The sequence below is a fragment of the Trachurus japonicus genome, chromosome 17, assembly GCF_045865225.1.
Source record: "Trachurus japonicus isolate A0001 chromosome 17, Traja_1.0".
NCBI lineage: Eukaryota > Metazoa > Chordata > Actinopteri > Carangiformes > Carangidae > Trachurus > Trachurus japonicus.
The window spans coordinates 30,030,641-30,055,624 of record NC_140923.1 but is presented as its reverse complement, the minus strand read 5'-3'; the positions used below and the strand labels follow the sequence as shown (position 1 = coordinate 30,055,624).

General features: G+C 43.2%; 1 protein-coding gene across 9 annotated transcripts in view; it reads left to right on the top strand.

Annotated features, from left to right (window-relative positions):
* The window catches only part of carmil3 (capping protein regulator and myosin 1 linker 3), a 108,971-nt gene that overhangs the window by 62,432 nt on the left and 21,555 nt on the right, over positions 1-24,984 (top strand). For 5 of the 9 annotated variants that reach the window (XM_085804912.1, XM_085804911.1, XM_085804909.1 and 2 more), the window contains exons 16-28: positions 242-346; positions 4,721-4,790; positions 4,901-4,982; positions 9,223-9,319; positions 9,419-9,473; positions 11,489-11,661; positions 13,571-13,639; positions 14,027-14,120; positions 18,642-18,740; positions 18,874-18,993; positions 23,123-23,236; positions 23,843-24,018; positions 24,154-24,241. In XM_085804912.1, coding sequence (XP_085661038.1) covers positions 242-346; positions 4,721-4,790; positions 4,901-4,982; positions 9,223-9,319; positions 9,419-9,473; positions 11,489-11,661; positions 13,571-13,639; positions 14,027-14,120; positions 18,642-18,740; positions 18,874-18,993; positions 23,123-23,236; positions 23,843-24,018; positions 24,154-24,241 — 1,342 coding nt within the window. Of the gene's footprint in view, positions 1-241; positions 347-4,720; positions 4,791-4,900; positions 4,983-9,222; positions 9,320-9,418; positions 9,474-11,488; positions 11,662-13,570; positions 13,640-14,026; positions 14,121-18,641; positions 18,741-18,873; positions 18,994-23,122; positions 23,237-23,842; positions 24,019-24,153; positions 24,248-24,984 lie in introns of all 9 variants that reach the window. The other 4 variants (XM_085804910.1, XM_085804908.1, XM_085804904.1 and 1 more) reach the window with 1 other exon arrangement.

The following is a 24,984-nucleotide window of genomic DNA, read 5'->3' as shown; positions in this document are numbered from 1 at the left end:
TCTCTGTCACTTCTCCACTCGTCTGCCGCAATCCTTTTGTCACTCTCTATCAGCGTGTCCCGTCCTTCTGTCATCCTCTGTCTTGTCTCCATCAGTCGCTTATCTGTCCTCATTGGTCTCTCACCACCTTTCATTTTCTGACGGTCTAAATGCCTGACCGTGATCCATAGTTAAATGCCCTCCTCTCCTCCCATTCAAGTCTCTAAACCTTTCTATCCTTTTCTTTACTGTCCTTTTTTAGGAAAGCCAGGGATTCTTTGCCAACTTTCCGCCAGTTCTTCAGCTCAGCCTTCAGCCTGACCCATGTCAGCCTGGCCTCTATGAAAGTCCCTCCTGATTCTCTGAGGTGAGTCGCTGTCACAGGCAAGGATGTAGAATGACCTTTGAAACCCTGAAGATCTGGGAAACGTATTATAGATTCAAATCACTGGTATGGTTGGAACTGTGAAAGGCTGAAAAAGCAGCAGCTGTAACCTCATTCAGTCAATCTCCTCCATGTGCCATTGTTACTGTTTGTATCTAAGCGGATCAGACTGTAAAGCAGCAGGTGTATAACAGAAATACAGTATAACCAAAGTGTATGCATGATGTGATGCCCCAATCACTTTGCATATATGAAGGTGGCCACACTACTCATAAGGCACATGCAGTTATAAATGCATGTGAGTATGCAATTACAATATACAGCCTGTCAGCACAAAAATGTAATAAAAATACCCACAAATAATACCTGCATTTGTAATCATGTTACCAAACCACCATCCAAACCCAATTAACATTTGAATGGAGTATGCGTATGTGGTCCTGTATATATCATTTGTTAGTGAGGTGCAAACACAGAGGCCGGTAGATTCAGTGATAGTGTTGGGTTATTTGATGTGGAGTTGTATGAGGTGCTTATCTATCATCAGTGTATTACCTGCAGTAGATTCAGATCAACATGCTCAGAGTTTAGAGGAGCAGCACGAGCACTTGCACAGCAGCTGAGTAACGTACTGCTGTGGATAGGGTCAGTAAAAAGAGTTTAAAAAAAAATTCCCACAGAAAAAAGCTAATACCAGCTAATTAACCTCGGTTTGTGTGAACTGCCAGGCACAGCTAAGCGTACTTATGGGTAGTAGGGAAACACGAGTTCGGTGATTGAAAAATGTGTTTCCACAGGGCTGTTTTGCAGGATTGCGAGATGGAGTGATGAACAGATTTAAAATACAGCTTACACTTCAACTAATATTGGCTGCACATCACTCAGCTTGTGTGCCAGTGCTCCTGATGCTTCAATGAAGTGTCATTGTGTTGATCTGAATCTATTGCAGGTAACACACTGACTACAGATAAGTACCTCACACAACCCCATTTCAAATAACCTGAGCTAAGACTTTAAAGGGATAGTTCAACATTTTGTCAAATTGGCCCATTGCCATAATCCCTATAGTCATAGCAGTAGGTTCGTTACCTTTAATTGTCGGTGCAAGCTATTTTTAGAATGGCGGAGCAGAGCCGTGAGCTGCTCAGAGCTACGCTATGGAGGCTCATGGGATTTCTTAGTTTCCCTCATCAAATATACAATCCAACCACTCCAAAACACTCTGGTGGACAAGCCTCCGTAGCGTAGCTCTGAGCAGCTCGCGACTCTGCTCTGCCGTTCTAAAAATAGCTTGCACCGACAATTAAAGGTAACGCCAACATGTTAAACTATCCCTTTAATGATGCACCAATCACAGGAAATGACTTCATGTCCTTATGATAGCATCGCATCAAGATGTAACCAGTCCACATTAAATACAGTTTGCTTGTTATTGCCATTATAAAACCTGTCATTATAATCATTCATGTTACATTAGATGGTAACATTGAGGCTGACAAGCCTGAAACCGGCAAATATGGAAAAAATAAAGTCAGAATCCATTGGGAGACAAAAAGCGAGATGAGCACATCCCTATTTCCAATGGTAAACTAGTATAATCAGCAGCTGACACCCCAGCACTCACTCATTTGGTAAGCAAATCTTCTTAGTGTTTTATTAATGCCGTATTAGTTATGCAGTTCCTGATGTGGTTGTGCAGTGAATATTCTGCTGACTATATTCAGCTTTGACTAGTGCATCACCACTTGTGACAGCCAACTGGCAACTGAAACTCTCTTTGCCGTCATTTAGAGAAGCTCTGGATGGGACGCGCACACCGAGCTGGCAAAATGAACTGCAATAAAAGCCAAGAGGATGCAGTAATATGCACATCAGCCAGTCCCTGTAATATTATACTGACATTATATAAAAATGATACTGTAGCATAAACTTTGGGAAGAACAGCAGGCAGTATGCTACTATATCATGTTTTAAATAAAATAAAAATGAAAAAACAAATATCATGAGTTATAATAGGATTATTCTAAATACTATGGAGGCATTGTAAATGAGATAAAAGGATGTAAAATATCACCATAAAGTCACTTAATCCTACTGCATATTACTGCATCACAGTGCTCACTGGAATATTGTGAGAATATTACTATAGGCTTAGAATGATAAACTAAGTGAATGTATTGCGCCAGTCTTTCTGTAATGAATGTCACGCTGTAGGAGTAAATGAAACCCATAAAATAATCCAATTAAGAAATGGAATACTGCACATTAGGAGGTGTAGGAGACACGCATCCTTTTTCCCAGCACTGGAGCCAGCGTTCCACCTGGAGCCATGGAGCTCTACAGATCTGAAATAATGCTATGTTTAGCTCAGGTGAACGTTTATGCTATAAGTATCCTCAATCTATGACAACTCATGGAACTTATTTTTCTGTGTGTGTGTGTGTGTTCCTCACAGTACTGATACCACCTCTCAGTGGTGTCAACAAGCATTTGTGCTGCTGGAATGTTTAGTCGACTCAAGGCCTAAGTGTGGTAGAGGATCCATTCTCATCTGGGCCACTCATGCTAAAACTGTCTCCACTCATGATGCTAAAGTATCGAGTCAAATCTAACAGTTTGCATGCATTAATCTAATGTTCACTAAGATGTGTTGTAACCATAATGCATAGCTTCTACACAGTGGTCTTCAAAGCCACTTATCTTTTATCCTTTTTATTGTCTCAGGCTTGATTAGGGTTGCAAAATTCCGGGAATTTTCAAAGTTGGAAACTTTCCATGGGAATTAACAGGAATATATAGGAATTAACGGGACTATATGGGAATAAACGGGAATAAATCTGAAATTTTAAAAATTAAAGTTTGGCTCTTAACAGGGAACTTGAATATAGTTGGGGAAAATCCTGGCTAGAACAACCAGATTTAATGCAAGTACACTTTTTTTGGGGGGGGGGGTCATACAAGAATTAAAAGCTGATAAAGTTCTACTCACAAATAAATCTGTTGAAATGTCATGTTTTTTAATTGTATTATTTTACATGGATGTCTGCTCATGACAAAACAAAATATTTACATTTATGTTTGGACATGATACAGTTTGTTTAAATTACCCCCAATTTCCAGTTAATTCCCAGAAATTCCCAATAATTCCCATGGAAAGTTTCCAATTTGGAATATTTCCAAAATTCCCCAGCTTAACTTCCCATGGAAAGTTTCTGGAAATTTATCAGAAAATTACTGGAAATTTTCCGCTCCTTTGCAACCCTAGGCTTGATACTAAAATAGCTTACCATACTGGGAGTAATTAGCAGCCAAAGCACTGGTAAGATTCAATCATCAAGGCTTACAGTAGGCTTCAAACGTTTTTTTCTTCAACAGTGGAGCGATTCTGTGTTCCGTTGCACCGGCCTTCAATCAGAGGACACAGATTGAAGCCTGCTGTATTGGCCAGCCTCCACTGTGCTTATGTGTCTCTGTGTAGGACTCTGCATCCTGACCAGCTTCAGGAGATGTGTAACTACAGCAGCTCAGAGAGCAGCCAGGCAGAGAGCTGCTTTTCCCTACAGGGATGAGTGAAGTATCACTGTAATACAGTCTTTTTCTGTTAGGTGTTTAGCCTGCTGTTTGCTCCTTGAAGCCAAAAAGCACAATCAGTCGCTGAGTAAACAAAGCAAACTGCCAACAATTGAGATGATTGTGTGCTGCATGATGGATCCCAGCCAAAATGGATGGAGTGGACTCCCCACTTAGCACTTCTCCTCATTACCTCCTCATGGTGCATAACTCTTAAATGTGTATTCATTGCACAAGAACAAGCTCCAGCAGGGCCTTGATGTGCAAATGCAGTTTTCCTTTCTGCATTCAGCTCGGCCCGTGCGTCTGTGTGCGCACACAACAATTGGCCAACTCCTCTGAATAAATACTGAAGGTTTTTGAGGTGATTTCTGGTGGGGACTTAGTGAGCTATGAATCTTCTTCCTAAGCTACTTTTCTCTAAATCCTTTAAGATGGCTCTAAAACTTTTAGGTGTGCAGAGGAGAACGTGGGGCAGGATGGGGCGGCAGGGAGGGGTCGGATGATCCGTTCAGGTTGTTAGAGGGAGGAAAAGCAGCAATTGGATTTATTTGGGACTGATCTTTCCTTCTCTAATATTTTCACTCTGTCATCTTCGCCTTGCCTTTTGTCCATTAATTACTCTCTGTTTCTCCCCCTTTCTTCTTATCTACCTATCACTCTGCTCACTCCTCTTATTCCTTATCTGCTTTTCCATTTATCTTTTTTCTTCTCTGTTTGCTCTTACTTTCCCCTGCTCTCTCTCCCTCTCTTTTCCTATCCAACTCTGCCTGTGTTTTCCTTCAGGGCTCTGTTCCTGGGTCTGTCCAATAACCCTCATATCACTGATTTACACCTGGACATCAGCAGCTGTGAGGTACGCTCTGTCAGTCTGTGCAGCTCTAGGTATATTCACTCATCCTCCTCACAGATTAATGCTTGTGGCTGTCCCATCATGCTCCACTCCTCTCTGTCTTTCATCCACAGTTGAGGTCAGCAGGTGCTGGGGTGATTCAGGAGCTCTTCCCTCGAGTCTCATGCGTGGCGACTTTAGACATCTCTGATAATGGTAAGAGACACGCCCAAACATGGCAGCAGATACACCCACAAGGGAACAGACTGTTGTTGTGCTAACACAATGACATTTTTTTCATGGTAAGTGTCACAGTCAGGACACTGATGACCATACTTGCCAACATTGGGTTGTGAAAAATAGGGAGATTTTTTTTCATCAGTGTATCAGGGTTCATTCGCCAGGTGTGGCTGTAAATTGCCATCATTTCTTGCCTTGTATTTTAAACCTGAAGGAAACTTGTTCTGAAACTGTTTCTTTGATAGCCTATTCAATAGGCTAAATGATTCTGTTTACCAATCAGGACAATGGGGAAAAAAGCAGTTGTAATTGTTGATATGAAAACCAGAAGGCTGACCAAAGGTGGCCCTGTCCAGTAAGCCTACCTGAAGATGCATAGAATCTGTCAGTAAAGGCAGAAGGGGTGAAAAAGTTGAGTCACTAGACCCCTGTTGGGGGGTCTGGGGACATTCCCCCCCACAAAAAAATGTAATTTTTAACACATAAATGAAGCATTCTAGTGTACTCTGAGAACATAAAGGGAACAGACTAAAAAAAAAAAAAAAAGAAGCACATTTAGGTAGTAGCTACTGAAGGCAAGAATGGCTGGAGTGACATGGTCTGGTGGGGGGCAGTGGCTGGTGGGCAAAAACTAAACTCGTATTTTAAATCTAGGGGTCTGGATCAGCCATTCAAGGGCCAGTTTCCTCTGCTGTGCGGGGGATCACGTCTGTGGAGCGGTGCATCGCGGACATGCACGGAGGGGGAGTACGAAAAAAAAAAAAAAAACGAATGTGCGCCGCCGCATCCGCTCGGACCAGCGGGTCCGCTCGTGCCGACGTCGACAGCGGCAGGCAACCGCAGTATCAACGCTACTGGTATATCACTGACTCCAGTCAGTGACATGTCACCGGCTGGCCTCATACGTGCAGGCAGGCCAGGGTTGCCAGATACGGCAACAATTATCCCCCACAATCTCACTTGTTTCCTTCACTGTAAAATCGGGAGATTAGCGGGAGAAATTACTAACCGGGAGCATCGCGGGAAATAGGGTTAAAAGTCGGGAGTCTCCCGCGTAAATCGGGAGTGTTGGCAAGTATGCTGATGACCTCTGCAGTTTTTCGTTTGAAATGCATCATTTTTAAAACAAAACAACCTGAAAATGTCAAACTTTAATTATGTGGTTATTTGGGAGGCAGTCGGAAGGGTCCAATGAAAGACAACTGAGCTGCATTATGGGAATTGAAGAATCAGTGTGTTTTTTTTTTATCTTAACCCAGACTAAAGATTAGAATTCAGAGCGACAAGGCTTGACAAGAGCTTCAGCTATCGTTGAATTTACAAGAGAAAAGGTTATAACACGCTCTGTGAGCAACCCTACATCTTCAGGACCGACTGCTAGATACCATGGCTAACTGATTAGCATGCTAACTTCAACTTTCTACCACTTAACCATCCTGTTGTCCTTCTGGGTCAAATTGACCCAATCTGTTCCCTTCCTCCATCCTTCCTTCTTTCCTTCCTTTCTCCCTTCCTTCTTTCCACTATCCCTTTTCCCTCCCTCCCTTCCTTCCTTCTTCTTCCTTCCTTGAACGATCTGTTCCCTCCCCCCATCTTTATTTACTTCCTTTTTCCCTTCCTTCTTTCCACGATCCCTTTTCCCTCCCTTCCTTCCTCCGTCCTTCCTCCGTCCTTCTTCTTCCTTTGTTGAACAAATCTGTTCCCTCCCTCCATCTTTCTTTCCTTCCTTTTTCCTTTCCTTCTTTCCACAATCCTTTTCCCCTTCCTTCCTTCCTTCCTTCCTTCCTTCCTTCCTTCCTTCCTTCCTTCCTTCCTTTCTCTCGTTCTTCCTTCTTCTTCCTTCCTTTTTGACCCAATTGACCCATTCTGTTCCCTCCCTTCTATCTTTCCTTCCTTTTTCCCTTCCTTCTTTCCTCCCACCTTTCCCTTCGTCCTTCCTTCCTTCCTTTCTTCCTTGACCCAGGAGGACAACAGAAGGGTTAAGAGAGATTTTTTGTTTGATACTAAACTCATGTTGTTTCTTCCCCACTAGCAAAGTATGCACCTGTTAATGCAAACAATATGTAGCAATAGCAAAATGTAGAAAAATAGCTCTTTTATTTGTTGGAGTGATGACTCTATATGACTCACTATATCCAGTGGGTGGGTTGTATCCCAAAGTCTTTAAACTTTATCATCTCAACTTTTTGACGTTACCAATTAGTTAATAGTTTTTAATTACAGAGCAACAAGGAGTCAGTCAGTGACACATACTGTATCTCAAATGCTTGAAATTCTTCTTGGAGAACTAACTCCGCTTCAGTAAACATCAAGTCTTAAAGTTAAAGTAAAATCAACAATGAAAAGCTAATGACCTGAGGAGGAGCTCAGTGCGGGGGATGAAGTTGCTTTGAGTTGTGACAGATGTGCTGTGCACCTGCATGAGTAGGCTATGATCGGTTGCTCCTAGTTAGCTACTACCCAAACAGATGGGGAATCAGCGACTGATGCATGAATAAAGCAGATGATGTCATTCACCAAATGCAAATGCAACCTCAGTGCTGTGTCTGAACTAATGCAATGCCCCATAAAATAGCAATGATGCATTTATTCATGAGGCAACAAGTGGTTTGTCTTTTATATTCAAGGCTGGATTACCAACTGAGCAAAGTGATCAAAGACTCTGACCTGGTTCTCAGTACTTTCCGGGTGCCTGGTAGAGCCAGAGTCACAGCATGTCATTTGGTTTTGGTCATTTGACTAATTGCAAATTTGGTTTGCAATCCAAACCAAACAACAAAAGCAAGAACTAAGCCAGGCTGAGTCTAGCTTTAGGTCTTTATTGCTTTCATTTGTACTGTGCTGATATGATGCATACTGCGTACAATTGAACTCTGGGTTCTGTTGTGGATGCACTGCACTTCATGAGAGTTTAGAGATGACAGGGTACATACACAGGTTGGTGTATTCATGTAACCAACAGCAATTTCTTTCTGCGAGGCCTCGTCCATTGTTGTGTTTCTCATCATGTAACCTTGGTGCAAGAAACTGATGAAATGTGGAATTACTTTGTAAAAAATGTTCTTATTTTACAATAACATGGAAGATTCCCTTATTTTGCATCACCACTTCATAATGCGCACTATCTTGAGGTGGGCCATCTGAAACGGCAGTGTAATTTAAAAGTCACAGATGAACGCGTTGAAGATTTTCATCCAGTAGGAGAAATTGTGTCAGAACCACTTCACCTGACTTTGCTGCACCAATGAATTTCACTCTCTCCGCACTCTGCCAACATTAAAAAACAAATGCATATCTTGGGACGCGACCAGTGTTCTGTTTTCACCATTCATCCTGCCAACCACTTCCCACTGACTGAGATGACGCTGCCTAATTTTCCAAAAAGCCATTTAGCACCGGTAGCATTAAAGGAAGCATTAACATGTCTGATACATGCCCCCCCTCCCCCCTGCTCTGACACATCACAGCTGTCACTGACACAAAAATAAACGCACTCAAAATTAGAAACATGGAAGCTTATTAAATTACAGATGTATGTATTTCTCTGCTGAACCAGCCATTTCAGTCTTTGTTACTGAAATATCTTGCCATGGTAACCGCTTCCTCTTAGAAGCATCCTCCAACCACAAGCTTTTTTGAAAATGATGTGAGTGGGTGGGTAATTGGGAGTATTTTGGAATTCCAGTGGGCAGTGAGATTTTCTTTCAAAACAGATCATGAGACAAAAAAAAGATGTTTAGGAGCCAGACATGTTTGCACCTGGCAAATGAGGAGTCGCTGGTATGAGAGCCCAGAAATGGTCAGTTTTGATGAAGTAACCAAAGTTCTTCAGTTTAATCTTCAAGTTTTGTGGCCGTTGTCTCATTTAATCATTGCTTACAAGGATGTAATTAAACATCTACTTGGCAATGTGTTTCAACAGAGGCTCAGCAGAGCACAGTATTGCTTGCATTGCACTATTTAAAGGGAAGGGTCCTCCGTGCCTTCTTGGAGTTACGGGGGGGGTCCGCGCAGCAGTAGAGAGGTATTTGGATGTTTTTTGGTTTGTCTTTTTGGACGAAGAAAGTTGGTATCCATTGACAACCATTATATGGACAAATACTGCTGCACGGAGCCCCCCGTAACTCAGAGAAGGAACAGAGGACTCTGAAAATTCGGGTGAACTATCCCTTTAACTGTAGTGAAACTCTGGTGAATGTGTTGTGTTGTGATGCAGGCTTGGATGCCGACTTGCTGGCTGTCATCCCAGCATTCTCCAGGCACCCGTCTCTGAAACACCTGATGCTGGGGAAGAACTTCAACATCAAGGGCAGGTATGGACCACATGGGGCGGCTGAGATGTGATGATGAGGATGATGATGATGATGATGATACTGATGTTGACTGTTTTCCTCTCCTCTCTGCCTCCTCAGGGTGCTAGACGAGATTCTGCAGAAACTAGTTCATTTGGTGCAAGAGGAAGAGTGTGTGAGTTGGATTATGTAACATATTGTACACACACATGAGTACACAGAAAACCTCTGTGGTGCTGTATGTACAGATGCACGCCTACACATACTTCACAGATCCATCGCCACGTACACGTACCCTGGTCGCACATAAACACACACCTGTCAGCATTTAAATTCTCATGTCCTCATTCAAGCGCACTTGAGCTTAATCTCCCACCTGCCACGTACCGGAGGTACAAGGTGCAAACACAGAGTCATGATGTCTGTGCCACCAGTGAGTGATTCATTTGGTCTCAGTTTATCTGCGAGGCTCCCGAGGCTCTCTCCGCTCTCCGCTCTGCAAATCCAGCATGACATCTAGCTTTCTCAATTATTTACCACTGTTGATGGTGATAGCACAACTACGCTCTCGCAACTGAGCACAGACTGATGACGTGCACCAACGTGCGCTCACATAGACAAGTGTAAATGTGCAAGTTAAAAAGGCATTACAGCAGCGTGCCCTGGAGGTCAGCTGTTAGTCAACTCACCCAGGAAGTGGTGACGACACTAACATCAAAATCATATGTGGCTCTCCTGCAGAGCTTTGATGCCAACACTCCAGTGACTCATAGAAAGCTGCTCGCATGAAAGTGAGAAACTGCAAACTGCCAGCAGCTGAAGTGATTCCCAGCAAATTCAAAGGATATAAACAGAACTCGGAGGGGGAAAAAATACCACTAAAAGAAATAGCCTGATATTTTGTCTTGCTTTCTTGTCAAGAGTTTTGGGGAAGTTTGCTTCCGCTCTCATGTTTGCACAGTTTGAGGCAGGAGCTAAGAGACGCCTGGCTTATCTTAGCAGCCAGCATGGCTTTGTTCAAAGGGAACAAAATGCTTCAACCTGCACCTCTAAAGCTTATTAATTAAGTTTTAATATCTAGTTTGATTGAATTCCATAGACAGTAAGGTGTAATAAAGTGAGTATTTTTGCGACTGCCTAGCAGCTCCAGCTTTCTATTTAGGCCAGCTGCTTTGCCACTGACTGACTGAGTGATGGTATTTCCACCACTGGTCAGCACAGTGATGAGCAGCTGTCTGCTGAGCCGCTCTGGTTTCCCCGCTGCTCTGAAACTGCAGGAAAGTCGAGGAGCACTTCCAACACACTGTGACTCACTTCCACAACAGCAACTGTTACTGTTACTACTTAAGGAGGCAGATGAATAACTAAAGATAAGAAAAACATAAGATACACCGAGCAGAGAGAAGGAGGGAGAGGATAAAGTTATTGGTAACGACTCCAGCTCTACCTAGTTTTATTTAGTTTAGTTTAGTTTTTAAATATTGTTTTTTTTTTATTTATTGTCTATTGCTGCTGTATTTATACTTTTGCACCTGGGATTGCGACCAATTTTGTTGTGCTTGCACAATGACAACAATAAAGTCTATCTATCTATGGAGTCAAGGAAGTTAGACATACAGTAAAGACCTGCCTCTAATAAAAGTCTGTTATGTTCAGGAGTTGGAAGTAAATGAGGGCTTAACCATTGCCGAGCCCAGACGGAGGCTGTGCTGTGTGAGAGACAACAAAGGAAAGATGGGACAGGTTCCCCAGCAGTTCACCTAGAAGAGTGCATACCAATTAGTCTTAGTCTTTGCTCCAGCTGCCCAATCTCTGGTCCAACCTGTGTGTACTGTAGCTGTGTATCCTCTGTCCCCAATTTTCTCTCACCAATGCAATGAAAGCAAAGCTTGAAAATAACAAAAGTGAGAAAGACAGAAAATAATACAAGTCTGTCTCTGCTTTCTCTCAAATTGATCAATTTGAAATTGTCTTGTCAGATAATACCACAGTTATATAATCAAGATTTGACCATAGGTGGTCCAGCCACGCATACTGGTTTTTGTTAATCTCTAAGAAAAAATGTCTCCTAACAATCTGCTCCACTTTTTGGGAGATTCTTTGCTTTTTAAATGTATTCCAGTCTTCAAAGTGATAACACCCTCATCATTTTTCATCTTTTTCCCTCCAATGCTCTCTCACTGCGTCCAGGCCCTGCAGTCCCTCTCTCTAGCTGACTCCAGGCTTCGTCAGCGAGGCACGGTGCTGGTCAACGCCCTGGGCTCCAACGCCTGCCTGAGGAAGGTCGACTTGAGTGGCAACCTCCTGGAAGACTCAGGGGCCAAGATGCTCAGCAAAGCCCTGCAGATCAACACAACACTCAGGTGGGTTTGATTAAAAATCCCTCGAGTGGTTGGGATGAAGAGGGATTTCGGTGCAGATCAGTGGAGAAGAAGAGGGGTAAGACGGGAAAAGAAGAGGTTTTAGAGGACACGAAAAGAATAGGGTCAGAGAAAATTAATATTATTGGTATGGTTTGAGGAGGGGACACACTGAGGCTGCTGCGAGGCAGAACAGCAGAGTTGAGTGCGGGGCTTCAAAGACAGGAAAGTGAGCCGTATAGGAGATAAGAAGGTAAGACTGAGGAGTCGGAGGGGTAGCGAGGCGAATCAGTGGGAGGGAGAGAAAAGGGGGGGAGGAGGGATGGAAAGAAACTGCCTTCAGGCATACAACGTATTGTACAACGCTGAAATAAAAGAAAAGAAGAGGCTGAGTGAAGACGGGTGTGTGTTTTTGAGGTGTGTTGGAGGTGAAGAAATAGAAGCTGTAAGTAGACGAAGCTCTGGGATGGGGAAAAAGAGGACAGCAGCGAGACAGGGGGCAGGATGGTGGTATTAGGATGGGGAAACGGCTGGGTATGGACTGGAGAGGGAGAAAGTTATGAAGGGACGGGATGGGAGAGGGAGACCACCTAAGGAGTGAGATTTGGGTTCTGCTGATTAGATTTCTAGGGCAGAGAGAGAAAGTGCGAGTGGGGTGGGGAAAGCGAGAGACTGGGACGGGCGAGGAGGAGGAGGACGGATGAAAGGAAAGAGGCTGGAGATGAGTGATGCACTAAAAACAGGAGTTAGACAGTATTGAGTGTAGGTGGAGGATCGGCACTGTGAAATAACAGAAGCTCATTAGTTGCATGGCAGTCAGTCATGCATTCTTAATGCTGCTCATTTTATGCATGTGGTAAAAACAGAGAGTCCCGGCAAATGTGTTGTTAATCCCTCTGTGATGTGTTTGTGCAGCTGCATGGTCAGATAAATGGTGGAACTGTGATATAGTGTGTGAGTGAGTAAGGTGGGGAATGTTAACAATATCTGTTAAATATCTGTTTGAAGGTTAGTAATAGGGTTAAGCAGGGTTCCCATTCGTCCTGGAAAATTATTTATCACATAGTGACATTGGCTACCAGAGCTCTGTTTGACTTTTTCAGACCCCACTAAGAATTTGTTTTCCAAAGAAGTGACGAGTGAGAAGACTAGACTTTTAGTTGATGAGCGTTTCTGGTGTTGGACCATGGGCATGAGGGTTTTCTCTTGCATAAATTTACCTGTAAAACAACTCTGTCTCGTAATGTTCCGTTATTATCTCATAGCGTGGTGAATGTGCAGGTCACAGCTTGTCCACCAGAGCGTTTTGGAGTTGTTGGATTGTGTATTTGATGAGTTTGATGAGGGAAATCAAGAAATCCCATGAGCCTCCGTAGTGTAGCTCTGAGCAGCTCCCGGCTCTGCTCCGCCGTTCTAAAAACAGCTTACACCGACAAATAAAGGTAACAAACCTACTCCTAAAACTATAGGGATTATGGCAATGGGCCAATTTGCCAAAATGTTGAACTATCCCTTTAAATCAGACTTCTGGGGGTGAGAGAGGAATAAACATAGAAACAAACTGGTTAAATGTACAAAATAAGGTACAACTGTTGAAAAGAAGGCTTCTCCAAAGCATGAATGGGATGGGGGATGTGTTAGTATACGTGACATAATAACATGTCAGTCAGACTGTAGCAACTGAAAATGTCCTGGAAAATGATTTCAAGAAAAGAGTGGGAACCCAGTTAAGGTTATTATGGTTATTACAAGGTTATTAATGAGGGATCCCCACAAAGACACATGTACAAGGTTGCGTGCATGCATGTGTACTTGCGTGTGTGTTAAGGAGCATAAAAACCCTGACTGTTCATGCTCTTCTCTTCCCGTGTGCCTGTCTCCCCCCATTCCCCACCGGTTTGATCCCTCTCAGGAGTGTGACATGGGATCGCAACAACACCACAGCGACAGGCTTCCAAGATGTGGCAAGAGCGCTGGAGCAGTAAGATGAACACAACACGCACTGTGTTTGAAGAGAGGAATACACACATAAATCGAATCATACACACACACAGACACACACAACCCCATATGAAAGGCAGATAACCATCTTTTGTGCAGTGTTTACCATTGCACAGTGTTTCATCAGGCTTTTTGACGTTGGGCACCAGTCAAAAGTGGGTGTGAAGTTTGAGTTCTTATGTTTGTGTCTGAGTTTGTACAAGGATGTGTGGGTGTGTTTGAGTGTTGGGGAATTGGAGACAACTGTTATAAACGCCACGGGTGTTTTTCTGTTTGTTCTTGTTAACGTCATAAATCTTCCAGTTTATTATTCCGAGGGTAATATGATGTCTTTCCTTTCCCCCCTCTCTCTCTGTTCTCTAAACAGCAACTTCACCCTGCAGTACATGCCCCTCCCCCTCGGGGACGTCACCCAGGCGCACCGCAGCGCCCCCGAGAAGACGGACCAAGCTCTGACCAAGGTGAGAGGAGCTTCGCCTCTTCATGTTTTAAAGATGCAGTCGGTGAATAACGGCATTAGCTGACAATTAGTCCCAGACCGAGATGGAACAGCCTGATGAATGACTTTCATTTGCTTGTGCTTCAGAGGTGATGATACAGTCTGAAAGTATTTGTAGACTTTATTGCTGCTGTGGAAACTACATGTGGTGTGTGGCATGTAGCGGGTCTGTTTGAAAAGTTTCCACATTTAAATTCATCAGAGACTCAGACTTTGTGATGCCCTCTGACTGTCTGGCTTATGATACCCAGCCAGTACGATACAGAAGACATTCCAAAATAAAAGCACATGAAGCGGTGGCTCAGATCACAATCGTTTTTTTTTGGAAAATCAATCAATTTGATAATCTTTTTTTTAAGCTGATGTGTTAATACCTAGATGAAGCTTTTCAAAGAAAAGTTTTCTCTCTCATGAGGTAGAAACCTGGTGGTTGAAGATGTCGCCTCAGGCTTTAGGACATTGGGATGTGACATTTTACAGACAGAATTATTCATTTATTAATTTCCAGATGATAATGATAATATGATTATTAATATGATTATGAAAATAACAGTTTCTTGCCTGCTTGCTACCTGATTCTTGTGTTAAAGTCTTGACACCAAGGTGTTGCATTACCTAGGTAAAATTGGAGTTAGCATGGTGTAAAAACATTGGTATAAATTGCATCTCGTTGCGTTATGTTATGTTATGTTGTGCTGTAAGAAGCAGACAGAGTAATGTTAAAAGAAATTTGAGGCTGTGAAGCCGACCAGCCTCTTAGCAGCTCTGTTGTCACTTTACAAACTCACATCAGAGAGAGCTGCCTGACACTCTGGTGCTTGCTTTGTGAGTTACTGAACTTTTGGTTGTTTTTTGTCTGGCTGGATTGTTGTTGTTTTTTTTTCTGCTACTGAGCGGCTCTGGAACTATTAAGGGCAGGGTTAAGGGCCTTAGTCAAGGGCCCGTTGGTGGTGATAAAATGTAAGGAGTGAGCACTGCTTTGTTTACTTTCTCCCACTCAGATGTATCCTGGTTTTAGCTCTGTCTGTAAATTAGATGTAGTGCACTGCATCATAAATTGGTTCACAAGAGGCAGACATCCACATTTTTAATTTTCCAGCTGTATGATGTATCTGTTTGCGTGCGGTTGTGTATCTATGTGAGGAAACAGACTGTGTGCCAAAAGCTTTCCAGTCACAGTGTCTCTTTTTAACATCCTGTCTTGCAGCTTGTTTTGAGTCCATAAACAATCAGCCATGAGGGAAATGTTTGCTTGCTAACATCATTAGGCATGATACATTTCTAGATCATCAGTCGTGCTTTGAATTGCTTCAAAAACACTCCCTCAACATAAGGATGTGTCTGAATGACGTGGTCAGTTTTCTTCACTACCACTGCTGAAGAGATTCTGTCTGTCACTTGGCCTGAAAGCTGCAGTTAACCGAGCAAGTCTGTTTACGTTGCACGTCAGACCTGATCTCCCTGCTGGCTCGGCTGTCAGTCAATCATGCGCAACATCTCTCCTCCCTGCAGGCTCACGGGCTAAAGGAGCATTTCTCATACATCTCAAAAACAACACATCAACAGTGTCCTGACATCAGAAATGGTTCCATTGCAGCTCAAGCCTAATGAATCATGTCCGCTTACTTACTGAACTGCTTTAGCTTAGACTGTGCACTGTAAAATAACAGCCATAATATTATGACCAATTGACATTTTTACAATGGCACATGTTAGAGGTGTTATACATCACGCAGCTTCACATTTACTCCTTGAACTTGATGTGTTGGAGCAGTAAAATGGGCAAGTGAAGGGATCTGAGCAAATACGACCAGGGCCAGATTGTGACGGTCAGACAACTGGGTTAGAGCATCTTCATACCAGCAGGTACTGTATTGTTCCTGGGCTGCACTGGTTAGTACCATAAAAAGTCTAAGGAGGGACAACAGGGGAACCCGAGACCAGGTCCTGGACCACACCTGTCAAGAAACAATAAACAATGGTGTGATTTTGTTTGATTGATAGGAATCTACACTGCCAACAGCGGTTACACCCCGCCTTTCCGAAGCCCCGCCTTTCCGACAATAGACTTCCATTCATCGTAATAGCGGGGTTTTCTATATTTTCTAAAGACCCCGCTACTGGGGGAAACCCCCAGTGCGCAGTGCGCATTGATCCTTTTTTCCTTTTTGGGGTCAAACGGATCATGTGCATAATTAACTGCAAAACAAGCAAATACTTAATATTAATGACATATAATGTTCATTATGCTTCTAGCCTGTCTAGCCTCTACCTGGTCTTTTTACTAAACTTAACCAACTCCTTTCTTCATTGCCTAAGCCCAACCAAAGCATCTCCCTTAATCAGCTGTCAGCACGAGCGGCGGCTGCAGCAGCCTCGCATCCCCATGAGCTCAAGCCGGCTTCAGCCGGGTTCAGCCGCGCTCGAGCGGAGCGGGGGGAGAAAAAAAAGTGTATTTCTATTACTGTGTGGGAGATCTCCAACAACGGAGTCGGGGAGAAAGCAAGTGGGACAGATCTGCCCAGTCCCTGAGCAGCACACGTTTCACAGACAAGCCACAAAGCAGAATGTAAACAACGTCACGCGGTTCAGCACCTTGGACATTGGACAGCTGTGGGGGGGGGGTGTCGGAACAGTGGTGTTTTGAAGTGGAGGTGTGTTGGAATGGAGAGCTGTCCCCGCCAACAGCCTATCACAGCCTTACTGAAAAGAAATTAGGGTACGTACATGACATAGCCCACGTCAATGAAGCCGTGCATTTTTGAAAGTTAAGTTGTATGAGTTTTCGCCGGCTTACTATTTCTTTGCCTGTTTATCATGGTTAAAAAACCCTAGAACAGTCTAGGGATAATAAACCGACGCCTTGTGATGCTGTCATTAGAGAGGGTGATCCTGGACTGGACGACAGTCTGAGCCCGATGTAGTAGCTCCGTGGAGGCCGACCCTGGCCACGGAGCGGAGACTACCAGCAGATCAAGTGCTAGTATTTGGGCCATAACAGCCTGTATCCAACAGGCAAATACTGTCCCAGTCACAGTTGATGTGAGTGACCTCGGCACAGACGAACCCAAACAGGTTGTGTTGAAGTAATATTCAGTCAAAATGTTTGGTTGAAAAAAGAGAGAGGACAGCGCTGCCTCCACTTAAAGGTACATTGTGTAAGAATTACTCCCATCTAGCGGTGCGGTTGTAGATCGCAAGCAACTCAATCGTATTTTACATGCTGCATTCACGTGAAATTGGTTAGATGGCAGACGGACGACATCCGCTGCACGTAGCGGCGTAAACAAGTGGCCCGTCAGCACGAGGCAAAACAATACACGTGACAATATGTTGTCATGGCGATGTCGTATTGTTTACCTGACCCACGTTTTACCGGCTTTCTCTGGACTTCTGTGACTAAAATGACATCTAGTTTGTTACCGACGGCCGTTTTTCCGACTGCACCTGATTGCAGCATTCGCGTGCAGTCCTCACAGTCCTCACTGCGTTACCGCGGTGACTTTTCACAGACGCCACCTCGACCTGAGCCGACAGCTCCGGTGTCTCCGCTGAGTTTCCGTGGTTTCCTACCGTCACGCTGCCACTGAACGAAAAAACATGGCGATACGACATGGCAGCCAGCACCGAGCTTACCCGCTCCACGTAGATATGAATGATATGCACGGCAAATTCAGAGTTTACCGGAACACTTCAGTTTGTTGATGGGGGTGATTACTGATTAATGAAAAACATACTTTTGAACGAAATAATCGATTTTCGTGAATAGATAACAGGAGAACTTACACAATGTCCCTTTAAACATTATTTTTAGAACAAACCCACTTCTTCATAGAAACAGTATGGCAGGGGTCTCTTTCTGCAGGATTATCTGCTCGTCCAAACTTTACGTATGATGTGGGAATAGTTTGAGGTGTTGATTTGGCCTCAGATCTCAGTCCAGTTGAGCATCTGTGGGTTGGACAAATAAGTCTGATCTATGGAGGAGGGCCCACCTACCTCACAACTTGGAGAACTTACAGGAGCTGCTGCTAACTCTTGTCCGAGACACCGCTGCACACCTTCATCGGTCTGGTGGAGTGTCTTGACAAGTCAAAGCTGTTAAAGGGGACCTACACAATATTGACAGGTGGTCCTAATGTTATAGCTGATGGGTGTGTGTGTGTGTATGAAGTGTTCACTTAGGGTCGGGAGTTGTTTTTGTCTCTGCATTGTCAGCAAAGCACCTAAGTCCTTGAGGAACACCCGATCCAATCTTTCTTTACATAAGATGATGAAGCAGTGAGCACCTCGACCTGCTGAGTCGAGAGAAAAAAAAAAATCAAAAGCACCCAGTTTATTTGTGAAGATGAGAATTCTCTCTCCGGTCTCCTTATTACCATGCAAATGGACTTGTCTCCTGTCACCTGCACACTGCGCTTTGTAAACACCTGTCAGATTCACTTCTCTCCCACCTTGTTTGTTTTCTGTGTGTGTGAGACAGATCCAGCGGGCTCTGCTCAGAAACAACCAGACTCAGCGTTTCTCTCAGAAACAGGCTCTCAGGCTGCACCAAGGCCTCGTCACCAGCACTGCTGAACAGGTGTGTGTGTATCTGTGTTGGTGCATATGATGGTAAACAAGTCGAGATTCGTATTGTGATCCTAGACTGAATATCTTGTGCTTGTAACATATTATATTCATCTTTTTTTCTTTTTCCCCCCCCATGTGTGTAGGTGATGGAGCGTCTGTGTGTGCGGGTGCAGCAGCAGGTGTTGGTGCTGAAAGGCTGCGAGGAAGGAGAGGAGGTGCAGACGGCAAGGCAGCTCCTCAAAGAAGTCAGGAACTCCAGAGCTGTGAGTGACTTCATTGAGTTTTTTTTCTTTTTCTGTGTGTGTGTGTGTGTGTGTTATTTGTTGACTGTAATGATTCATGTGATACCACAGAATATGTGTCGAAGACTTTGGATTGGAATTGATTTTATTGACGCTGTTTAGTTTAGTTTAGTTTAGTTTATTAGTTTATTATGTCGAAGACAATCCCAATCAATCAACTGTATCAATAACAGTAAAAAGGGCAACTTTAGCCAACATGGCTAATATCCTGCTGTAGTCCCCGGCCAGATGACAATAGGCACCCTAAAAAACGCAACAAAAAACAACAATATATTACAGCACATTGATTAAAAAGAGAGCTTTAGGACAGCTAGGAGACAAGATAGATCAGTGAAGACAGTAGAAACCAGTGAAACATCAATACAGTCATAACATAGAGAAGCAGCACATAAAACATAATCACACATTAGCACATACAGTCACATTCAGGAGTGCAGACAGACATCATGTACTGTAGACAGGCATCATCCATGATCATGACGCAAATAACGCACAGTCATGTGTTAGTGTGTGCAGGTAGAACTGTCGGCAAGCCATGTTTTTAACTTGGCTGTGATACCATTGTTCTGCTGATCAGAGTGAGTCTTTTTTTTGTTTTACAACTTTTTTTATTGCTTTTAAAGGAAAACAAGTACAGCAGTCTGATAAAAGTAAAAGGTACATTGCAATCTAATAAAGAATACTGTAAAAATAAATTAATAATAATAAAAAAATAAAAAATAAGAACATAAAAAAGGGGACCAGGTGACGACCCCCCTCCCCCCCCAAATTGGATCTCTATAAAACTCTTACAGGACATGAGAGACCATGTTTTAACAAGAAATGCAAATAAAAATAGTGATTACTGCAATTCCTTGATCTTATCTGCCACTGTTTGCCATGCTAGAATAGTATCAGCTCCAGCACCGTGCATTCTTGCCACTCAAAGCTCCATATTTATTATGTCAATGTAGGCTATGTGTTAATCCAATGGGGCTTGGTAACTGTATGTGGAGGTTTCCAGCGTAAAGCCAGCAACTTTTTGAGGAGAGTACGTCTGTTCCAGCATGTCAGTTTTACTGAGGTGGTATCATTCAGGAGTAACACAATGGGAGAACATGGTTCAGTGACTTCCAGTACATTAGATAAAGTAGAACAGACCTCACCCCAAAAAAGCTTCACATCCTTGCATTACCAGTACATATGTATATATGAGCCTACATGTCCATCTGAGCACAGGGTGCAATTAGGAGATGATAAACGTTTCAGGAGAAAGTTTCTATCAGAGTGAGTCTTTATTTATCTCTTCAATGGCTCCTGATCAGTTTTTATGGTGGAAGAAAACCAGATCTACATGGGTTATATAACCCCTTATTGTAGCTTACAGACAATGATTGCAGCTGCATTAAACATATTTCATCAGCTGCATTGGGTCCATTCACATGTATAAAATATTAGGTATACTATACACTGTTTTGGCTGAAGACATGTGTGTATCCATGTTGCCCCGTATACCCATCTTATCAACATTTCAAATTGGATATGTATTCAATAATCAGTGCCAGTCAGTTGTGCATTAGTCCAGAGTTGTAACTAAACCTTGACTAAGAGACTGTGTCACCTTATACAATACCTTTTTACAAATGATTGTACTTTTCACTCCATTACATCTGTTGGCAGCTACAGTGAATAGATAAATTGCAGATTATATAATTTCACACTTTCTAATAAAGACACGATATACTGCATCTCAGTGAAGCTTCTCTCTGCCTCAGCATCACTGCATCACAGAGGGTTCATTCTCACACTAAGCAGCGTCCTTATAATCATTTATACATGAAAATGCATTTAAAAACATGTTTTCAAAATACAGTCCACGTTAGAAGCAAACAAAATCAATACAACCAGAAAAAAACTGAGCATTGCATGACTATTACACAACAGTAAAACCAACAAATGAGATGTTGCTCATGCCAGTGTAGACACTGATGCAAATTGCTCTGTGACCGTATGCAGTTCCAACACACCAATACAAAATTTAACTGCTGCTATTTCAAAACTTAATGGCGGCTGTAACAAATGAGTTTTTTTTAATAACACTTCAGTCTGCATGTTGAGTCTCTGAATGCTCACATCCAGACTGAAAGACAGGAATCAGTCTTATATAGGCTTCATATGCGTGTACATGTATGTGTATTATTATTTTTGTTGTTATAAGTGTAGTTATGCTAGGAATGTATGACTGTATGTATTTATTTTATGTCTTGGATGTTATATTTTATGGACCCCAGGAAGATTAGTGCTCGCCAAGGCAGCAGCTAATGGGGATCCATCCAATAAACAACAAACAATAGGTTGCAGCTAATTAGTTTATCATTGGCTACTTGATGATTAATCAGATTAATACGTCATTAATCAGATATAAGCAATTAATTGTGGCCAACTCTAGTTTACTGGGTCGTGAAAAATCTCAAGTAATAAGGCGATTGGAGTGATTGTATTCACATAGATGCAGAGTTAAGGATTCAAACTACTGTACAGAAGAAGAATGGCATCCCAGTGTGCACCCACAAACTCACTAGAACAGTACGGAGGAGAGAATTGTTTCATAATAATAATAATACAGAACAAGCACCTGGCTTGTTGCACAACAGCCGACCATTCACGAAGCTTCTGGAGCTGCACGAAGACAAGACTATATTGGGAAAATGTTAATGCAGTTGTTAAAGATATTTTGGCATATAAAATCCCAAATACTTGTCCTGTGAGGTGTCTCTGGAACATTAAAGGTACTACAATAAGAGATGACTGACTCACTGGCACCAAGTTGTTACCAGAGACTGGCAGAATGTAAAAGCTCCAAATTGTCCATGACATTTTCATCACAGAGACACCGACATAAATTTTAACAGTCAGAGAGAATGTGTTTTAAAAGAACTGGAATAAATGGATGATGATGATGATGATGATGATGATGATGATGATGATGATTTATGTGACACAAAACACTGAGTAAAAGAATGTCCAAGTTAAACAGACCCCAGTAAAATAGTGTGTGTGTGTGTGTGTCATCTTTAAAGCAGAAGTAAGCGATCCGGTCGTTTTGGCTAATGCTGCGTTCCAGGCAGGCTTTTGAAATTACAGCTTCAAGTCACAACTTACGACTTTGTAGCGTGCCAGGCAACCCACTTGTGTTTTTCCGACCTGTTTTACCTGTGAAAGTGCACTATAACGGCCACTCGTAACTTCCGCCCCGTGAACTCGTACCAGATCGAACTGGTATGACTTCACAGGTCGGAAAAACATGAGTTACGGGCTGCCTTGAACGCACCATAACAGTCCTCGTCCCTACGTCACCACATTCACGCGCATCCCTTGGCTGCACACACAGCCCTGCATGCCGTTCTCTCTCCTCATTGGATAAAAATTGTAGGATACGAGAAAAGTTTTCTCCTCGGCTCGGCGCAGAGCAGAGTGACTGACAGACCCGTGTTTCGGTCCAAACACTCTATGTAAGTGATTGCTGTCGGAAGATATAACTATTTAAGACTTATATTAACACAAAAATATCGCTTACTTCTGCTTTAAGTGCTGCTTATATTCTTGTAAAAATGCAGTAAAAAACATGTGTGCATAAAAACGATTTTGGATTAATTAAGTTATAAATGACCTAAGGGTCAGGAATTATGGTTAAAGGTATAATGTGTAGGAATTCCCCCCATCTAGCGGTGCAGTTGCATATCGGAACGTATTCTTGATGTTGCATTCATGTGAAATCGGGCAGACGTCAGACAGACAACAGAGGCTGCATGTAACAGGATAAACAAGCGTCTATGTAAACAAGTGGTCCGCCAGCACGAGGCAAAACAATACAGGCCTGACAATATGTTGTCATGGTGATGTTGTATTGTTGACCTGACCCACGTTTTACCGTCTTTCTCTCGTTGAGTAAAATGACATCCGGTTGGTTTGCCGACGGCCGTCTGCCTGACTGCACATGAATGCTACATCACATCACAAATTCTAAGACATCTCTTCCCACAGATCTCACCGACCAACTATTGATAATGTTTTTCAATATTTGCTTTGTGTGTGTGTGTGTGTGTGTTAGCTGTACCCGTCTCTGTGTGAGCTGGCCCATGTGTTGTCAGTGGACGGCCCAGTCAAGCAGCGCCTGGACACTCTGGCTGGAGAACTGGCCAAAGCAGCCGACAAGGAGCTGCAGGTGTGTTTGGGGAGTGGGGGGTTTGGGGGGGGGTTGGCGGGGGGGTGAACCTTGGCTGAAATCAACAGCTGTGTTTCCCCACGCATTCATACCCGGATAAGCTGCATATAAATTGACCATTTGCAGCGCGTGACCGTGTGTGCGGCGGCGCAGGTAAGCTGACTTCAAAAGAAATGAAGCATTTAAATTCACAGGGAGGAAACACTCGAACATTTTTTTTTTTAGTTCTGGTCTGATCCCACTGGGATTCAGCAGCGCAGTGCGGTTGAATGATAAAGCAGCAGCACACCCTGGGGAGGAGGCTGGGATACTTTCTATTAAATTTCAACATATTTGAGCACAATTGACAGTTCTGTTTGTGCCGTGCAATTTAGTTGCCATGCAAAAGGCTTTGGTTCTGATCTGCAGAGCTCAGATTTAGAAGATGCACAGATGTGATAGTTACCTGTTCATATACTGTACGGATGATTTCTAAAGATCAAAATAAGTGTGGGTTTAGCAGATCAAAAAACTAAAAGCTTTGGAAACCAATATAGAATATAGGGTGGAAATGCATTCAACAGGTAGATTATTGTGTTTCCTGATGCATTTCCTGTATGTGTCCAGGTGGTGGTGGACTCCATGGTGTCTCTGTGCCGTGAGCTGTGTCCCATGTCCTGCTCGGCAGCCGAGAGACTCAACCCGCCTCTTTCATCCATCTCCGAGCAAGTTTCGATCCCTCGCTCTGCCATCCGCAGCGCCCTGATGGAGAGAGCAGCTGAGGATATCAACAGAGCCCTGGAGTAAGAGACGCAGAGAGAGGGAGAGAGAGACGGAGCTGGTGGAACATCAAGCGCAGAGCTTCAGCTGCTGAGACGCCGACTGAGTTGTTGATCTTTCTCATGTCTTTCTGTTTCTCTTGTGTGTGTGTCTCTCAGGGAGGTGAAGTTGTCAGTTGTCTCCTATCTGACCAACTCCATAGTGGATCAGATTTTGCAAGAGCTCTACACCACTCATAAAACCCTGGTACTGGTAATATCCCTTTACTGCATGACTTCTTTCTAGTTTGTAGAGAAAGGTTTTTCGTCTGGTTTAAAGCTGAAATTTGCAACTTTCAGGCTCAGGTGATGTAGTTCGGATCTGGTGTTAACAGAGCAGATACTGTACAGCTTGGTTTTGGTAATAACTGGAATTTTGAAACACTTAAAGGAACAGTTCACCAAAAAAAAAAGAAATTCAGTCATTAGTGACTCACCCTCATGCTGATGAATACTCCGGAGTAGTTTTTTATTCCTCAAAGTGCATGAGATTAATAGGGAATGACACAAAAACGTCCATAAAACTACACATAAACCTTGTATTCCTCCATACTGCTCGTCTGCTGCAATCCAAGTGTCTGAAGGGATATACGTAGTCCAGAGTTTATTCGAACCAACGTCATTCAGGATATTTTTACAGCCTAAACAGTCCTGTATTGAATTTGCTTGGCGCACGCTCTCGCGTTCAGGCGACGCACGCGGACCAGACCGGACTTGCCTAAATGGCATAGTTTCGGGTAAACTCTGGACTATATCCCTTCAGGACACTTGGATTGCAGTGGACGCGCAGTGTGGAGGAATTTTTCAAGGTTTTCATGTAGTTTTATGGGCCTGTTTGTGTCGGGCCCTATTACTCTCATATAAAGTTTTGGTTGGACTACGAACCGGCCTCCCGGGTCTCCAGATGCACTTTGAGGAATAAAAAACTACTCTGGAGCATTCATCAGCATG